Raw genomic sequence first — 20,905 nt, 5'->3', positions numbered from 1 at the left:
CTCACTGTACATGACTGAAGATGTTAGCTTAATGTCACTAAACATATAATTTCTCCGCATTCTATTTATTTTCCAAATGTTCACTTTAATAACCTAAAAACAGGACTGTAGGAGGACCTTATAACACCTACTGAGTACTTAAGAGTTGGCTTGTGATTTGTGTGGGTTTTTTTAAAATCTCACATATAATCACAATGGTTCTCAATAACCACTCTACACAATTAAACGTGGTTATTGAAATGGTAAGAGCGGAAGTAGGATTTCCAAGTTGAGTACATGGTAAAACATTTTTGTATAATTTAAATGCTTAATTAATAGAACCATCTACTATAATTTACTACTTGTTTATGTTCAGTACAAGTTTTTAGCATTTTCATTATACTGCAACACACAGGCTTTAACTTACATAGACATATTTTAAAAAGCCAGTGAATTTCACTCTTCTGACATCAAATTGCTCTCTCCCAATTACACAAAACACCACTATGGATTTCATTATCTGAAAATGTATCTCCATTCTCAGTAAAGGAACATAGATAGGAAGAGCAAAAGTTCAGTCTGTTTTCTTTTATATTAACCTCTTTTTCACTTCTCCAGCTTTTACTACTGAGTTTCCATTTGTTTCAACACTTAACACTAGTGGCACACTTCTTTTCTTCACCATTTTTCAGTGACATTTTCTGCTGCTCCATTGCTGTTTGGCAATTACTTTTTGTGGCAGGAATAATCTTTAATGAGTGTACTAATGCTAAAATTTAAAATCAATTTGTACCCAAGCAACAAAAAAACTGAAATCTACGAACAATATCCATGAAAAGGTTATGCTAGGAATTTAGAAAAAATGAACAGTTGTATCGATCCAAAGGCATGCATATATTATGGGGGGGAGAGGAGAGACAAGGGTGAATTATGGTTTTCTATTTATTCATCTGTTCACAGGCATGTCAGTGTTTCCTTTTTAAACTGAGGAAAAAGTCCTGTCTTTCAGATCTGACAGAAGAGTCAAGTTGGTATAATTCTTTCTCACATATGACAACCAGCAAATGAAAGTCACACCACAAATTAAGCCTTCTGTTGTACTCCTGAAAATCCCCTCACTATCACATTTGATCGTAACTTGGAAACTGTACATACAACAAGGGTGGTGGGAAAGTTCCGAGGGAAATTCTTTACACTATTCAAAAGAAATTATTTGGACATATATGAGAAACATAAAAGAGGCCAAAAGATTTCTTACCTTTATAGCCTTGATTGCTGCCTTGGTGATCTGAGTCATTTTAGCTTTAGAAATGGGTGGTTTATAATCATTTAGCGAGTACAACTGCCAAAAAAAAAAAAAGTTACCATAAATATATTCTGAAGTTGTAAGCACGATAAAAACGCATTATTTTTCCACAAGAAAATACCACTTTTAATTTTAGTTGGATTTTATGTACTATGCAAGAAAAGACATTTCCATTTAAGAAAAAATAAAAAAAGCTCAATACAATATAACATAAGATACAAAAAACCTAAAAGAGAGCAGGTTTTTCTTTGCAATGGTCCATATATATATACCAAGCACTGAATAATACTGCAGACATTGCAGGGTGAAGTTACAACATACAAATAGGGTAGCTTTCTAGGGAAAAGACATTAACATACTTGAGTAACTGTATGGAAGCATAATAGAAGTTTAACTTAGTATATTCATCAACATATGCCTGCTGAATCAAATTGTTTTATTTTCCATTAGGGGGAAAAAAATCAAGCCCAGTAAGAATGAGAATGTGGCAATTTTGCCACTTCAAACAGATTGAAAAAAGTACAGACTTCATTCACTGCATTAACTCAGAAAAGTAATGTATTAGAAGTATTACAAATGCTTAAGCAAAAATCAAGCTGGGTTCTCAACTTTAAACACAGTTTCATGACTTACATTAATATCTAACCACGAAAATGACCACAGCACACAGGTGGTGGAGTTCTGAAACACTGTTCTCCCTGGACTACTAACTGTTTCTACTCGTACATACATCTCCCAGCAGAAGCAATCCAGAGTGGTAGGTATTAATCACAAATCTGCTATATAGTGAAACCTTACATGAACTAAATTCATAGCAATGATTAATAGGTGCTAATTGGAAACAAGTCCTTCCTGCACACTCACTCCAGACTCCTTCATCCAAGGTTATTTACTTGCTTTGAAAACCTCTGATTATTCACAATATATGATTTTGAACAAAATGCCCCTCTTTTCTCCTTCAGCCCTAGGTGTTAGCAGAGAAGGGACTGGCTAGTATTTGCTACTTTCATACATAAAAAGACCAGATACAAAGTGCCAAACCAGACTTAGGGATATTCTTGACTTATATTGTAATTTTGTTTACAACACAAGCTTAGAAGCATGTTCAGAAGATTATCAGAACGTTTAGAAGTTCAAAAATAGAGTCCTGATAACAGGAATGACCATCCACAAACAATTTTTCATTTTCTTCCTAAGGACAGGAAGAATTGGAGTTCTTCCATAAAACGGGCATTGAAACAGAAACAAAGCCAAAAGGCCCCTCTCCTACTACACAGCCTGAAAATGCAATATATTGAATCAGATTAATATCCACACAGATAGTAAAAATAACTTCCCAGTATTTGCTCAATTTGTGGCAAACTGCTAGATCAGAAAATGTAGTTCAAAATCTTTTACACTGAATAAAGTAAAATGTAACAGTAAACAGGATCACATAGAGGAAAGGATTAGACAATCTTAAATATAGGTCACACTCCCCCAGTTGCTTATAATAATTTATCATTCTGAAGATAACATGTAGATAATTCTTCCATCACATTTGAATTTCCAAGAGACAAGGATTTCTTCTCCCTGCAAACATGAGATGCTCTTTTTTCTATCCTTTCCTGTCAAAACCAGTTTTAACTAAAAACCTCCTATAGCTGTCAAAAGACAAACTGAAAAAAAAACTGGTTTGTCCAAGTATATGTTTGTCTTCTCAGACTGAAAGGATTTCCACTAAAACTGTGAAATTATAACCAGTTCACAGCTAGACATCCACTTTTAAAACAACTGTTACTAATTCTCACTAATGCTAATTGCTGCTGCAAAATTTTCTGATTCACTTATCTGCTGCTTATACAACAAAAAACAACATACTTCTAGAATGCAGATATGTAAATGCTCTTCACCCCCACCGGGGAAAGGGAAAAACGAGGCAGAAAATCAAGAGTCTCCAATCAGCTTCTTCTCTGTTTTATACTCACAACTCACTGTTCAGCTTCCAGTTACTCACAGGTGATTACCAGACCGTGGGTCACTCACCCTGGCTACTGTTTGGCCGGATGATGTGCAACTACAGTAACAGTTTGCTTACATTCTGTCTCTTAGCAGAATCAGTTTGGGTATTCCATCAGCACTCTCAAAGCCCAAAATACTAGCTAGTAAAAGCAATTCACAAATATGTGAGCAAACGTGAAGTGAGTCTGGATTCCAGAAGCCACCTTGCTAACCTGAAAAGAGTCCCAGAAGTTTTGGCACTGTAGTTCCTTCACCTATGACAAACACAGCTACCAGGATGTACAACCACTGACTCACACAGATGTGCTGGAACCACAGTTTGGAAACTGAGACATTAAATGTAACTCTTTGGATGCTGACATCCAGCCAGCTCCACATCCATCAAACCCATTTTTTCCACTTCAAGGCTGACTAGAGAAGCAAGACTTGATTGCCTCTCTAGTAATGAAAACTTTAGTTTTTCATCCAGTGTAGACCGTTTTTTTAAGACACTGGGCATTTGAGAAATAAGGAGTTAAAGATACATGTATTATTTTTTAAATCTATGCTTATATTCTAGCTCATTTTTCCTGTATGCCCTTTTGTATAGATGTTTAGCTAAAACAGTTTGTTCTCGTTATTTCCTGACCTTAGTTTCGTAAGGCTTTCGTGCTCATTGGCTGAAGACAACTGCTTGCCCTCACATAAAAGAAGCCTTTAAACAAATGGTAATGATATACTTAAGAAAATCAGTAGTAGTATTCAAAGGGGATGAGGAAAAGTAATTTCTGGCTGGTAATGTACATGTAAAAGACAATGTAAAAGACAATGTACATGTAAAAGACAATGCAATCAAGTCTGAGAAACAAGCACCGCTTTTCAGAACAGAGAAAAAAACAGAAGATCCATTAAAGTGTTTCTCCAGGACAATCAGCACATACAGAAGGATTCATAAAGCCCTCTGGAAAAAGAACCCTCCCCTTCTCTTTTAAGATCTGCACTCTAACGAAAAACCTTGGAGTCCTCCCACACCAGAATTCTGCTCAAGTGTGTTCACAAGAAGGTAAAGAACAAGCTCACAATGTAAAAAATAATGAAGTACTAGAACAAAACTCAAGAATGAAGGACTTAGCAGCTGTGATTCATGAATTCTCATTTTAAACAGTCTCAACCTAATAGCTCTTAGAGACAGGAAAAGCAACATGACTTTCTGACAAGGGTTCAAGGTGAAAATTAGGAAACAATGGATCAGTTTGATTAAATGTTTTACCAGAAAAGAATTGCATAAATTACTCGAAATAAAAGAGTTAGTGGGCACACAGATAATTCCATGCAGCTGTTGTAAGGAAAAGCCACATCTCAGTATACTGTCCTTCTCTAAAAGAGTCAATGAGCACACTGAAAAATCACTGATATAAGACCACCTGGACTACCCAAACACATTTACCAAAGATGTCTAAAAAATGCTCTAAAGAAACTAAGCTGTCCTAAACAGGCCCTCGCATGACCCAACCAACTACTCCTTAAATACACCAGCAAACAATTAAGGTAAACAGTCATTTAATGTGTAATAAAGGGAATTCACAACAGAGTCCCACTCGAGCCTGTACTGTCACCTATATTCTAGTTAAGACAAAATCAGACTATCAAAAGCTGCAAAGGAACATCGGTGACACTACTGAGTAATAAAAAGGCAGACAAATTAAGTACGAGTGCATATGAAGTAGTGGATGCTGGCTTTGAAGCTGGCTATTGCCATTCAGGACAGGATGCTGACACATGAGGAATTCTGTTGAAGGTATCTACTCAAGAGTAAACCAGAAAACTCTCAGTAGTAAATGCAGCAAATGGACTTTTAGAACCACATTATTTATGTGACTGTATCAACCTACAGGGCACTCCCAGCCTCTCAGTACTTCTGGAATTTCTGGTCTCACCCTCTAATCTCCAAGGAAGGCATGAAATCATTAAGGATAACCAAAATTATGGTAAAGCTTTAAAAAGAATAACAAAGATGGTTTGGACTCTTCAGCCTGCAAACAGGATTACTAAAGAGATGGCACATGTCATTACAATCTGAGTAGTGAAGATTAACTGGGAAGGACGGGACCAGAGGAGCACACCACATGACATGAGCAGGGAGTAAGTAAGAGACAGGCTGGTGGACGTGGCTTCAGACTGCCCAGTGTGGTTGTCCTCAGCCTGGAAGGGCGCCTCTCAGAGGGAACTGATTCACCCCTGAACTGTTATCACAGTGAATGTCAACTCACTCACTCTGTGCCCCGATACCATAACGAAACACACCCACTCTTTTAAATAACTGTATAAATCACAGTTAGCTATCTGTATGTTCATACAAAATGTAGCTCTCCATTTAAAAAATCTTATTCAAATGAAGTTTAAGCCTTATCACATCAGGCAGCTGTATTTTTCCCACAGCAGAATTACAGTTCATTTTAGAGGGTCGAAAATGAAACACTGTAATCTTTAAGTGGCAGATAAAACCAGGAGAAATTTCAGAGGTTTTGAAGCATGCTAGTCCCATTTACAATGCAAACTGGAAGAACAGAGCAAGGGAGCATACACAGAAACTCTTATGCAAACATAAAAATACCTATATCCTTTAGAGCTGAGTTACCATACAATTCTGTGATTGTAAGGAAAGTCTGCCATTCATTAGCTATTTACCTACTTTTCTGGATAAACATCAACTCAAATGAAACACTTGCTCAAAAAGACAAAGACTGATCAGTATTTCTTTAAACGTCTGATTATTATTGAAAGGTATCTGACCATCAATTAAACATGCTTTTTCTAGTTATTGTCCTAAGTTCCCTGTTGGAAGGATTTGCACAGCAGAAGTATTTGCATAATTTCTTATGTGAAAAACCAGTAAATACAGAAGTTTGCTGTTGAAATCTGAGGCATATTTTGAATACATATCAATATTTAATTTAAAAAACACTTTATACACTGATGGACCAATTTATTTTTCCTGTTCATTTAGTAACTGATTTTGCACCAGAAAAAAAAAGATGCTAATCTAAATAAAATAGAAATTTACCTCCTATCTATCCTACTAAGGGAGAGAGTCTCCTGATATTTGCCTGGAAAAGAGCACTAATGCAGAGAGCTGTGTATTCACCCAAGAGTCATCCTGACACAAAAGCTCTCCTGAGCAGTCACCACAACACAGACAAAACATTTAGGAGAATACTTCAGGAAGACAGAGTGACTTGGAATAAACTGAAAAGTTAAACCCTAATTTAAAAAAAACAAAACAAAACAAAACAAAAAACACACCAAAACTGTAAATTAAACATTAAAAAAATATACAAAGCTTTGTTTTGTAGTGTCCATTCTTGAATTATGGCACATTACTCTCAAAACTAAAGGTGAGACATTATCACACAAGGATAAGGAAGGAACAAAGACTAAACTTCTAGAGAATGGGGGTTGGGGAGGGCAGTGGGGGATGATCAAAGCAGTAGTGTTAACAGTTGATTCTTAGGCTGTCTCTAAACCTGATTTGTTACTGTCATAATTATAAAAATAAATGTTGCAATAAGTTTGTATTTAACTCAACTGTACAGAAATATAACAGCAAGACAGAGAGGGTCAAATTTGTATCAGATCTCCAACACTCTCAGTAATTCCTCTCCACGACTCTTCAGCAGCGTGTATAACACCTGCTCAATCCACCTTGAAGTCACACCTAAAAAAACATCCCTATTCAACTGTACTTCACTCTTCCCATCTCAGCCTCATGTCACAGCAAAACAGTCAGTAGCAGGACTTACTGACACAGGAAAAACGCAGTGTAGGAGCTTACATTGTTAACGAAGTCTATTGCTTAACAGGAATGTAGTGGTGGAAAAGTCTCAGTGGAGGACCTGAGACACAGAGGCTCGGGTGTGCTTGTTGATCCTGACTCATGGCCATTAACTGGGAATGGTGGAAAACCCTCTCACCATATAGATACTAAATAGCCCACATTCCTCTTCCAGATCCTACAAAATGTCCTGAAATTGCATATACAGTCCCCTTTTTATTTACCTTCCACATCCAAAGCCTCACCAGAATCTTGCTTGGTTCTTCTCAAACTTCACCCAGCCCTAGTCAGCTTGGCTATTTCAAGTGTAAGGAAAAGCAGGAAGTCTGACAACAGAGACTTGGCAACTGTTCAAGCTCTCTGTCTAGTCATGTCTCTGAGCTGAGACACAGAGGTCACTCCTACTTGGACTGCACGAAAAAGGGATGATTACTATCAGGACCACTTTTTTTCTGTTCCTTTCTACCTTCTTGTAATAATTTATGTTAACCTTTTTATTTTTTAATTCTTGTTTGTTTGGTTGTTGTTTTTGGAGGGAGGTTTATTGGAGTTTTTTTTCTTCTTACTGCTCCTCCTTCTCTTTGTTCTATGGTATGAAAAATGTGTTACTTACTGAGGAATGCTACTAGTTCAGAGAAAACTAACAGAAACAGTATTCAACAGATGATGTTTACGAAGGATAACATACAGTTGTCCTTTTAGTGATACATCCTTTAAATATTATTTTAGCTACCTGCAACCTATAGCTCAGTGATTCCTCAGACAGCACCAACCGATCTTTTTCATAAAAATCTCTGAATTCCCACCATATAAGGAATTCACGTAAATCTTCAGCCTGTCCCAACGTCTATCTAGCAAAAGTGCATACTTTAATCAAAATCTGTGCAAAGAAGAAACCCCCTTTTTTTTTTTTTTTTTTAATTTGAACCTATGCTTACTGGTGACACTGGATTTACTTAACTTCTGCCCTGGAAAGCACAGTGATTTACCTCTTCTGTATCCCTAGTATTACAGACCTCTACCCCCTCACCTTCCAGTCATCCTTGCTCTAAAGCCCCAAAGGAGTATTAATATTTAACAGTTTCTCATACAGGCCTGTTCCATTTCTTTGACGGTTCTGTCCTTTGTACATGCAGTTCTGCCAACACAGCCTTGTGAGGTACAAACCAGACTGCGCAAGGAGTAAGACAAAATGGTCTCTATTTCTTTCCTAATAATTTCCAGGACTCTTAACTGCTGTTGTGATTACTGCTGAACTTCAATCAGACATTTCCTTTTCAACTGCAAAGTTTTATTAGTTAACAAATTATATCATTTCAATGCCTATCACTGGGTACATAGAGCCAGTATTGCCTTTTTCATACTCTCTCCCCAGCCTGCACTACCACATTTAACTTCATGAAACTGTAGGCTGCCATCTAACTCAGTACAGCAGTGTCCTTTTGCAATCCTTCATGGCCAGCGCTTCAGTACTAACATCCTGAATAACCTAACACTGCCAAAGAACTTCTTTGCCTCATTCTAACGCTCTTTCACAGTATTGACAAATAAATTGAAATTCATGGACTCTCAGAACAAACTCATATAATTATATAACCCATATATATATTTTTCCATCATGAGAAAAGACAACAATTTATTTCTGCACATGAACTTTTCTCGTCACCCCTTTTAGCAGACATCAATCAATTAAGCATGCACTCTTCACAGCAATCCAATGTCTTTCCAAACTTTTGGAAATCCAAGTAAAAACAACTGGCTCTTCCCTGTCCATGTGCTTATAATTTTCTCAAAGAACTCTTGTACTTACATTATTACATGACATTATTGTCTTACATAAAAGTCACAGCAATTCTCCCTTATTTTAACATATTCACCTACTTTAAACAAATTCAAATTCCTCATCAGCTTCAACTGAGGTATCTTGTATGTTCTCACATTAGGGAAAAAAACAAAAAAGCTTTAAGACTCAGTTTTTAATAATATATCCTAAAACAAGCATTTCTTCCATACCTCCTTCAGAATTAACTGGTTCACATGCAAAAAGCTACACAGATTTACTACATAAAAGCTCTTACATTTATGTAAGACACTGAAGAAAAGACCAGGCTAGCAAATAAAGCCAATTATATTCACAATTCTGTATTTTCCCATATCTGATTAAAAAAATAATGATTTGTATAGCAAAAAGTAATGACAGTGATAAGAAACCACGTAAAATGCAATATTCCAGTGTACGTAAAAGTTAACAGTATTGTTAACACTCCTTTTCCCCAATATAATTTAAGTAAGTACTATTTCCAAACTTAGGGGGGAAAAATATGGTCTTGCTCAAAGATTTAATAAGCTATACAAATCATACATTGGGACTGGGAGGAAATGCAAAGGTCAGGCTGATGCTACACATAACGCAGTGAACTTCTGGTCTGTATTTTTTTTTTCAATTCTATTAAGAAAAGTGGTCTTCAAGAGAAGGCTTACTGAAAGTCAGGGAATTTATCAGCATATTTCAAATTTTCATCGTTCAGTAATGCAAACAATAGTTTTGTCATTACAACCGTAATTCAAAAAGTAGCTAAAGTTAAATCTATTATAAATACCTGCAAAAAGTAAACTCTATTGCAAATAGTTGTAATGTACAAGGCAGTACAATACATGGTGCTAAGCTACAGTCTAAAGCTTCTCAAGTGAAGAGCAGGCACCATGCACGAGAACTTACATCCTCTGAGGATGGTCAGCTGCTTACAAAACAAGTTATGACACATCTCCATGGAAGGCAATGGCTCACTACACTTCCACAAAGCACAGCACTTAATTTCAAGATCTTTCAGCACTCTTATTCAACAGGCAAAAGAGCCAGACAATTGTTCCCCTCCCAAAATTCTTAATAAAAAATATAACAAAATAGCAACTTTATTAAAATACAGCTTCTAAGTAAGATGTCTTTTTTTATACCTCTGCCAAATCTTATAAACACAAGAGAAGAAAGGCTAGGAAATAATTTTTCATACAATTTTGCCACTAGAAGGCTTGAAAGCTATGAAAAACTCCAGTCTCATGTGATCCAAAGGAACAGATATTCATATAAACAAATATATGTAACACTGAAACAGCATCTAAGGCAACAAACATCTTGATATTGATACTCTAGGACTCAGTCAATCTCTTAAGTACGAGATTTTGACCAGCATCAGGGCTATCAGTTAAACACCTCTCTACTGAAACGTTTTTAAAGCCTTCTCTGGACGCTATCAGGACACAACACTAACAAGACATCAAATAATGACATCACACTAACGAGACATCATATATAATAGCAAGTCTCTGCAATCTCAGTGCAAAAAGGACAAAATAAATACTTTGCAGTCAAGTCAAATACATATTAGCTTAAAAATTAGGTTAATTTCTTTCATATTTCAAAAGCATTAAAATAATCAAATCCAATTGTACATACAGAAATAGCCACTGAATCGCTTACCAAATATTAATATCACCACACTGTAAAGAACAAGGAAAGAGTAGTGTCAGTTACTGTTTTAAAAAAGGACACTATCAACAAATTTCTATTATGTAACATTTCACACACTCTCCTGAAATTTCATCTCTAGGAAAATTTATTTAAATTACATACTCCCATCTCTCAGTGAGTAGGATTTTTCCTTGATGCTGACTAGGACCTACTTGTGAGAACTGTTATTGAAACCCAGTATGTTGCTCTTTGTGTTGCATAGAAATGTTAAAATATATATGCACATAGGATGACCAGAATGATAGATGCTCCATTCAGCATATTTCAATTTGGAGGGGAAAAAAAGAAGTTCTTTTCTTCCAGTAACCAACCAAGACAATACAAGTTGCCAAAATCCAATATTAAGAAAGTGTAGAATGAGGTTACAGCTCAACAGCAACTACCTCAATAAAAGTGTTCTCAAACACTTAGAGAGCATGACATGGTTTTCATGAACGAGTATAAAATAACAGTCAATATGCTTGGTACCCAAGTGCATGTGTTCCTTTTACCTGTTGTATTTCATTAAGTCATAAAAAAATCGAAAAGCAACCAAGAACATTCACATGGAAAGCTCAGCTCCTGCATGTCAGTTGCATTATACACCAATGTTTATGTTTAAAGAGGACATCTAAATAGTCACCCCAACTAATGTATAAGCAACTAAGTGAAATAAGATGCAAAGGTAATAAAGCAGTCTCTCCAGCCCATCAGATTTCAGCCCACAGAGAAGTCAGGTGCTACCACCAATGCCTTTGCACACTCCTTCTCCTACCTCTTTTGAGAAAACAAAACTATGACTTTCAAATTTACTGAATCTGAACAATTTGAGATGAAACAACAAAATTCCATTTTGGTTTTCATATATTTGAGCCAACAGCCTATCTACAATATTCTTTAAACACTCATAATTACTACTCTCAAAGAAAGCTTCTAAGTTCTGTTGGAACAGTCTGTTTCGTACAAATAGACTATGAAAGTAAAACTGGAATTTAAAGAAATTCCCTAGATCCAGCTCCTGAAAGAACCGTCTCCTGAAAGAACTGTGAAACATGCTTACTTCAGGTAGTCTCTAGAACATACTCCATTTGGTCCTGGCCATAAAACACCAACTCCTCTTTTTCTCATTACAGTAACTCAAGATGTTTATGACTTGGTAACAAAAACCTTAGAGAAACCTAAATGGACCATATAAAACAGCTAGTAAGAGTGAGCACTTTACTGACGCCTGAACTTCCAAGAACGGAAAGATAGATCAAAAGATCCAGATAAAAGAGTATGACACAAAAAACCAAGGAATATAACAGGGATATTTCACTTTACGCAATTTTATCATCTTTCCTGTCATATGGCTTATTTCCATCATTAACATTTTATCATCATTTTATAGCTAATTCTAGATCACCAAGAGGAAAATGGATCAGCTTCTGACACAATGTCAGTCTCCACATATTTCCACATGGGGGCTGCCCACACTGGAGAAGCACCCTTTGTTCTTACTGCAATGTACTAGTTTGGAAAAGTGTGGCACAACATGGAGTTAAAAGCCTTAGACAAGTCTAACTACAATCACACCTCTACAATTCTGAGACATGAAATATAGGAACAGATCTTAAATATTTTGAAAATCAGACTCACACATTTTCTGTGCCAACTATTTGTAGAGCTCATGACAAAAGCTGTCTTGTCATGTTGATTAAAAAACATTTTCTCCCTGGATATGGTTTACAAACCCTGCATTCACAATGAAACTTTACGATTTAAAAAAAAAATTTAAGAAAAAATAACAGTTTATACTGGACAGGATTTTTCCAACCCATATATTTGTTATATGAATGTTCTTCCTTTCCTATTAAGTACTCCACTCTGAAAATTAAGCAGCAGTGGTTATTACTGAATATCTGATAACCAAGTCATGAAGATCAATGTTTTCTGAAACTATTCCTTTTCATGTGACCCAGTTTTATTAATATGTGTACAGGAGGTTCTGTATTCTGAAAGACTTCAGTCTGATCAGGTCTTTCCACTAGTTTACAACAATCTGGTTAATACATTCTAAGCTCTTTGGACTTATCCTCTGCAAAAACCAGAAACATTTCAACGTACAATTATTTCTCTTTTTAAAATTGTAATCATATCAATATCAAAATATTAGAATTGCATTTTTATCTATCATACTAATTTCTAAATTATGCACTGAGAGCTCCATAAAGTCATGCTATGATACCAAAATTTTTAAACTAACCGTTTTCTAGTGAGCAGCAATATACAATATTTTGCTGTTTAGAAAAGAAACAAGCTATGGAATAATAGGAGTGGAAAGCAAAGAATGCACATAATTAAGTCTACTTTAGCTTTTGAAAGGAACTAATAAGTACTAAAAACAGAGAAAAAAATAAGGAAATCCTTACCACTCAACTCAAAATTCATATTTGGAAATGCTGAACCCTAAACCAAACCATGCAGGATGATGGATCTTCTGAAATACCATTCCCAGAAATTTCCCCTATTTCAATAAGTTCCAATTCAAACATGTAAGACATCTGTTCACTTCCTTGCATAAAAGCAGTGCACCTTGTTCAGGTCTCATAAGTTTTTATGAAAGCATATTTACTCCAATCTTTCAAAACTAGTATTAGACAGAATGTCACAATAAACAAGTTCGAGGTTACCAAAACACGTGGCTTCGATCTCTCAGCTGTTGTTACCCTACACTGTTTTACTGCTCAGCCACCATTCCCCCAAACACACCATTCCTGGATTTCAACTCTGCCACTCCACTTCGGGGCACATCTTTTTGTTCCTTCACTTTAAATGGGAACACTCTGCCAAACCCTCAAAACCATCAACAGCAAACACAGTAACAAACACAGTAGTTTATTATGTTAAAATATGCATTATATTTCTGAATATCAAAGTGTCAGAAAAACACCCATCAGCTACCTGCTCATATAGCCACAAAGATAGGAGAGAATAACTCCCACAACCTCATGCAATCAAAAACTATACCCAGTAAACCCACCCAAGTTATGTAGGCAAACTCTTGAAAACAAAACAGTGGAAAGAAAATAATAAATTGTATATCTATAGTAGTCATTTTTGTACAAATGGTAGCTCAGTTGCAAAAAGCCTAACAGCACAAACAGTAGGCTATTACAAGAAATATGCTTTATTAAATACTTTCGTTCTGAATGTTGGGGTTTTTTTCCTGTAAGAAAGACATCTGGATTACTAGACTCCACTTTTACAACTGCCACAGAAAAACAAACTGTTGATCATAGAACAGTTTAGGTTAGAAGGGAATTTAAAGACCATCTAGTTCCAACCCCGCTGCCAGGATGGGGCATAACTCAAAACGATGGCAAACTCAAATAAGACTTCTTACGATAATTTCAAGTATGCTGTCAAAGACTGAAGCCCCAGGCATGATCTTAGTAAGCAGTTGAAAAATCAAAGGATCTGAAGTTATGAGAGTTCAGAAGTGCATTTGTTTTAAACTACAAAACAGTTCACTGCTGTCTAAATGAGCAGCAAGTAGGGTCAATGCTTGAAACTATCCAGTTACAACACAAGAATCTGGAGATCTACACAACTGCTCCAGGCTCACAGTTTAAGATCTTATCCAGACCACAGTTTAAGAAGAAACTCAAAGTGTATGTATCTAAGACAGAAAACCAATCAAAGTCTGCCCTATACTACTTCTTTAAAGAAATAAAGTTCTTGAGATATTCACCAAAACAATAACAAGCCCTAACATTTTGTGCCTTTAACACACCCTTGTGTGCTCATGTCTTTACACTGCCTGAAGTCAAGATCCTGTGGCTGGTGAAAGCCTGAGGTCAGATAAATCTTTGAAAATCTGATATTAAAACTGTAAATATTTATTCGGTACACATGGAGACATATTTAATCAGGTGAACACCAATTTAATATTTACTGTATCTCAAAGAGAAAAGGGTTTTCCCTCCCTACTCCCTAAAAAAAAAAAGAAATAAAGGAAGAAAAATGTTGCGAGCCAGCGAAGTTGAACTCTTGCTGGAAAACAGAGAGAAAGACATTTCACTGATACAGCTCTTAATGTTCCTGACAGCAAACAGGAAACTAACAAATTCTTACATATTTTGTTGTATCTTAAGGGAATTCATATAAAGATTCAGTGTTTTTTTTATGAAAAGCACTACATGATTATACAGTGAAATAAAATGGAAGACATTTTTCCCAATAACTCCAGAGGTTAAGAATGAAAAACAGAAACAACTTTTCAGATGTATGAATGTCTATATGCAGATCTAAGTATCACTGAGTTAACTCACAAGTGTAAGTATACCAAAAGCTTACATCCCAATCTGCTACAATAAAATTTACAATATCATATATCACATAAATGTTATATCAGATAAACAAAAAAGACGAAAGCTTTAAACTTATCATAGTTGCCGAGTCCTTCAAACAGCAGAGGATATGACAGAAGATCACACTTTTTTATGACTAGTAAAACATAGTGGCAGAGAAGAGGAAACAGAGGTTTTCTCATTGTCTCAGCAGCTAGGGGGGAAAAAAAGCTCTGCAGATGTTTCAGGTGCTTCAGCCAATGTGAAACATGCAGCAGAATCAGAGTAGCTGACATGTCTCTTCACCATTCCTCATACTTAACTGCTAGTATCTACTTGCACTAATCAAAGTCCTGGCTTCTCATTTCAAAAATCATCCCTTTTTTACCACCTTCCTCAGCTATTCAGCATCAATCTCTACTTGGTATCTTCATGAGGCATACCATTTAGGTTTTTTTAGCTTCAACTGGCATTCTTTCATGAAAAAGCCACCTCATTGACTTGCAATATGCCATTTAAATAAAGTAGTCTAAAATGGAATCTTTGGTTTAGCCCTTTGTACTTTTATGCACCTGTACTCCAACGCTCAGTATTTAAAACGTGGGTCATTTCTGAGAGTCACATTTCTGAAATTGCACCTGAACTATTGCTCACTGACACTTAAAACCTACCTTCTAAAGATATGTCATGATAAAGGTGACCAAGATATCATGAAATGCAAACAAGGGGTACAGACAACAGCATTACCAGTAAATGCTCAGTATCTGCTATGTCCCTACCACTGACAATTCCATAATAACATGTGAACCCCAAAGTAGTAATGTTTACGTACTGTTTATCATCCTACAGGACTCTCAAGACCGTTATGCACACCAAAAGCTCAGGGACTCCACTTCCTGATGAACTATGCAAGGATGACCACTTTCATTGTTAGTAACAGCTGAACACCAACCTAGCAATACTGTGGGAAGTTTTAGTTATGACTCTCACACTCTAGAAAATATTTAGAGTAACAAGAGCAAAGGTACAGGAACCCACATCACTCTTGAAACCAGACTGTAATCACTGCCTTAACCTTACAGCACTTTATGTGCATCCTCCTCTTGAAACACTTTAAGATAGAGCATATTCCACATCTCCGTGACAATACTTAGTTTTCTATACAATTCTGTTGTATATGAAAAGATTAACACTCAACTCTACAGATAAGAGGAATTAAGTTTTTTATACAAAATATGTTCAAATTAACACAGCATTTCTGAAAAGGAATCAGAAGACCTATGACCTTCTTGTTCCTGAGCTTCAATGTAGCAGCTTTTCCTTATTCTGTTTTTTTAAATATATGATTGTCATAATACACTGTGTTGCCTGACAAATATAAAACAGCTCAAAGCTGTAGCACTGGAGGCTAACAACTACTGTGCATTGGATTCAACAACGTAAATTCCAAAACCAGGTATGCTATCAAAATGCCCTGTGTAGATTTTACCATTCTAATCTTCTAAATGGCTGTAGACCAAAGTTGCAAGTGCCAGTCTCAGCAATTCAAAGTGAAAGTAATTTTCAAGGATTTAACTAAAGTGTTCATATCTTATTCATGAGACGTTTTTGCTTTTTTTTAAATAAAGAGAATGAAAAAAAAAGTATCAGAAAGCATCATGGACAGCAAGACTTAATGAAGCTCATACACAGAGAAATGTGTGCCTGTATGGGACTAAAGATATTGATAAACTTTCTATTGTTAGAAATGCTGTATTTAATGGAATTAGATCAGTGAATTACTATTGCAGTTTTTAAAGAATAAAGTTTTAAAGCATTTAAGTTGAATTTTCCCTTTAAATCTTAAGCAAATGTCCTTTCAAGATTCCTCTAATTTCTTTTTTACAGATACAATAAACAAAGTAGAACTTCAAATATCCAGTTTCTGTTGTACTTAAAAATGAAGTTGTGACCTCCATTTCCCCTTAAATAAATTACAGTCCTATGACTATTTACATGCCTGTAAAACTATAAGCTATTATTCTACATATTCATATAGAAAGAAATTTTAAAATAATTAAATGTGTTTCAGAATTAAAGCATCCATCGGTCTCCTTTTTTCAGGCTTGTCTGAACACAATCTTTGCATTATAAAGTGAAAAATAATTTGGAAATACAAAGCTTGCCACTGCAAAAAAGACAAGTATTGCAAGGAAGCTCTGGAGAGTGTAGCACTCAAAACCAATTTCAAGTACAGTACTTGAAATCAACGTGACAACTGCTAGATTTGAAGCTGACAGCAACAAAGCTGACTATGACTATTTGAAGCTGACTATGCAACAAATACTGAGTGTTAATTATATATCTGCAATTAAATCATTATCATCTGAGTGCTGGAACTATGAGGATATGTGTTTGCCTTTAGTCCATTTCAATTTGTTTTTATAGAGCATATAAAAAATTAGAAACATTTCAGTAATTTTCTTCTGTCAAGAACTTGTTCTTGACTCTGATTTTGTGCTTTTTCAGAAAAAACTCAGGGCCTGAACTGCGACCTGGAGGAAAAGGATTCTGCAATGGTTAGCCTTCATGATGCCAACTGTAGCAAATGATAAACTGTGTGGTATAAAACACTGCCAATTACCTCAACAGTATACTATGTCAGTTGTACATTATTTAATTTTCATTTGCTAAGCAGTTTTAATCTAAAGTAAAATGTCAACCGTTACAGGAAAACAACACTGAGCATGTTTTACTTAGGAGTATGATTACTTCTTGGCTTTAAATTTACCTTTCCCAAGACTTTAAATGTTAGGGTTAATTTGTATGTACTATTAGGTACAGCACTGACAATGCCACATATCATCACTAGATGCTGCACAGCTTTCCGCAATAGCCAGCATTATTTCCAGTAGTCAAAGTGTTCAAATAAATGTGAAATATTTCCTCCTCATCAAATGAATGACAAGTCTACATTAACCACTTAAATCCTGACTGCCATATAGGATAGCTATAATACAGGATACTGCTCAGCTCACACACAACTCTGGAGTAAGCTATACTACCTAGATGGACAGCTGCCTTTATTTTAGCTTCATTACAGAATACAAACACAATTCCTTCCTTTAAAAAAAAAAAACCAAACAAACAAATCAACCCCAGAAGTACCCAATCTACACACTTAAGTGTTTAAATGTATTGGAATGTTTTTTTCTAAAGCATCACCTTGTTTTCAGCGGTAAGTTACATAAACTGCTGTAAAATTATTAACCAAATGCAAACTGCATAAGAGAAAGTATGCTAAAAGTTTTGATACAATTTAGACTATCCCATCTGCTAGAAAATTTAATTTATATCTATTTTAAGACAAAAAACTCTAGAACAGAAGTCAGACATGATTTTTGGAGCATAACATGCCCTTAAAACATAATATAAACAAAGTAAAGGATTTTTACAAGTGAAGTACAAATATTTTCAAAGTTAATCAAAATTATTTGGGTATAGCAACCTACTGACACATACATTTCAGCTACTTTTATTTAGTAATCATCAGTTCTGAAATGTAAAATATGTATAGCTAAGTTTCACCAGAGACAATGATGGAAAGTTACATCAAAGTCAGGTTCTGCACTGGGTGCAGAAGTGTTAAGAGCGGCTAGCAATGACACCTGGGATTCCCTACATGTAGCAAGTCTTGTACCATTTACTTCAAGGATCAGGGGTTTAGTCATGATATCTTTAAAACCCTCCAATCAGTGTAGCCCAACATTCAAATACAGAGATACAGGTTAAATTACAGATGCTGTCTATTAATACTATAGGAGGTAAGTTGGTTAAAATGTCAGTCTGATATTCCACATTTTCTTTTCCAACAACCCAGTCTACTGTTTTTCAAGCATTTAGAAAACGTAAAGCATGTTGAAAAGCTCTCCTCTTCGGTACAGTTGACATCTTAAGTTTCAGACTTAATTATTTTTACAGTACTTATACCTGAGTGCTCAGCAAGTCAGTCATAAGTTGTTTTTTGGTATGAAAGTGAAGACTTCTGCTCGTACTAATAGGTATATAAGGAAAATGGTCTAAACACCTTATGTTCACCAAATTCTTCCTTTCCCCCACATACCAATATAGCACATACACCAATCAAATAATAAAATTGGAAAAATAAAGTTTATTTTTCTTCTAGCAGCCACAATGTGTTTTCTTCTACTTAAGAATTCAAACTGCATAAAGTGCAACACCTAGAACTGCACATCAGTTAGGGCTGTATAACTGCTCCTGAGTTACTGGAGAGTACCTGCTTATTTTAAAACCTATCTTACTGTGGCTTGTAGCAACAACGCGTTCCACCACAGGCCAAACGGAACCATAATACTTAAAATCATTAAAATCATGCTACATCCTCGCAGGGGTGGGTGAGAGGACAACTTGGAGCTCCAATATGTGAACGGTCTGTAGAAGTATATATGGTAATCAGAGATGATACTTTCTAAGCCCAATAAAAGTAAACATCTACTCTGTGAGACGGACGACTCTGTAACAAGAAAAATACGTATTCATTTTTCTTGCTTTTACAGTAACTTCAAAAAATAAACACTACAAACTCTGACGATGAAAGGAACAAAGAGTTGCCACAAGAACCATCTTGCAATAAAATAAACATTAACTTTCAGCACAAAGAGAAGCCAGGTGCCGTATCAATACCTCAGCCTGCAAGCATGTGTTCTTGAGTGCCTGCTCTCTGCACAGTACTTCGGTGCAGGATTTGAGCTCTGTGCAGCACGTAGCGAATGTCTGCTTCCATCTCGACCACTGAGAATGTACTACGCTCAAACAGGGAGACGAGCCTCCAAGGCCTTTGTATTCCCATCCCCAGATTTAAAACACAGCTCCGCGAGGTGTTGAAAATGCGCGCTGGCGGGGGTGCGGGCACACATGTAAGCAGCGAGGAGGAAGAGGGTGGCAGGAGAGGAGAGGGAAGGCGGGGAAGGGCACGGTCTCCCTGCCTCGCGGTCCTGGAGCCCCCCCCGCCGCCCCGCGCAGCCTCCTCCGGCCGCTGCGTGAAGTTGGCCGGGCATCACCCGCCCAACCGCAGGCCAGGCGCAGGAAAGAGGCCTCCTCCTTCTCCTCCCGCGCCCTCCTCTCCCCCCAGTCCGCCGCCAGATCCATTCTTCCCCTCCAGCCGCCCCCAGCCTCACACGGCGGAAGGAGTTGGGTGGAAGGGAGGGCGTCTCCATTACCCTCTCCACCCGCCCGCTTCCCAGGGACGGCGACGAGGGCCCTTTCCCGCCCGACGTGGGGGGGAGCCCCCGGCTGGCCTGCGGGAGCGCTCCCGCACCCCGGGCCCCTCCGGCTCCCGCACCCTCCCCGCGGGGAGGAGGGGGCAGGGAAGGCGCCGGGCCCTGGGGCCCCGCCCGCTCCCCGGCCCCGAGCAGGTAGAGCCGTGGAGAGGGGGCTACACACCTCGCTGTTAAAGGCTTTCACGGCCTCCATGTCGCGGCGGAGGCGGGGGCCGGGCGGCTTCTCTCCGCGGATGGCGGCCGGGCCGGGCCGGGCGGGGGCAAGTCTCGGTCGGTGCGTGCGTGCGCTCCTCGCTCAGGGGCCGCCGGGCCTCCTCTCCATGGCGGGTGGCGCAGGGGGCGGGCGCGGGGAGACGGGGGGCCCCGCTCGTTTCCGTCTCCTCCTCGCCCCGCTTCCCGGCCGGCGGCGCCGGCGCTCCCCTCCCTGCCCCCCTGCCGTCCCCCCTCCCGGGCGCGCTGTGCTCCGGGCGGCCGCGCCGGCAGCAGACGGGCGAACAACGCGCAGCGGCTGCGGCGCGGGCGCCAATATGGCGGACACGCGGGGGCTCCTCGCAGCGCAGCGCCCGGAGCGGCGCAGAGCGGCCACAGCGCCCCCTGCCGGGCAGCGCCCGCACACCGCCCGTGCACGGCCACGGGCGCTGCCGGGATGGCGGCGCGCCCGCCCCGCCAGATCCCCTCCTGCTCCTCCTC

The 20,905-nt window shown here is 38.0% G+C and overlaps 1 protein-coding gene across 5 annotated transcripts in view; it reads right to left on the bottom strand.

The window, feature by feature from the left end:
• Positions 1–20,632, bottom strand: part of SCAF8 (SR-related CTD associated factor 8) — a 150,477-nt gene extending 129,845 nt beyond the window's left edge. For all 5 annotated transcript variants that reach the window (XM_050316753.1, XM_050316752.1, XM_050316754.1 and 2 more), the window contains exons 1-2: positions 20,379–20,632; positions 1,238–1,321 (exon numbers count right to left, since the gene is read on the bottom strand). In XM_050316753.1, coding sequence (XP_050172710.1) covers positions 1,238–1,321; positions 20,379–20,408 — 114 coding nt within the window. In that variant the 5' untranslated portion in view covers positions 20,409–20,632. The remainder of the gene's footprint in view (positions 1–1,237; positions 1,322–20,378) is intronic.
• Between the last annotated feature and the right edge of the window lie 273 nt (positions 20,633–20,905).

The sequence above is a fragment of the Myiozetetes cayanensis genome, unplaced genomic scaffold (assembly GCF_022539395.1).
Source record: "Myiozetetes cayanensis isolate MyiCay16 unplaced genomic scaffold, myiCay2020 scf2-11, whole genome shotgun sequence".
Classification (NCBI taxonomy): domain Eukaryota; kingdom Metazoa; phylum Chordata; class Aves; order Passeriformes; family Tyrannidae; genus Myiozetetes; species Myiozetetes cayanensis.
The sequence above is the reverse complement of the archived record's forward strand: the minus strand, read 5'-3'. Positions and strand labels throughout refer to the sequence as shown.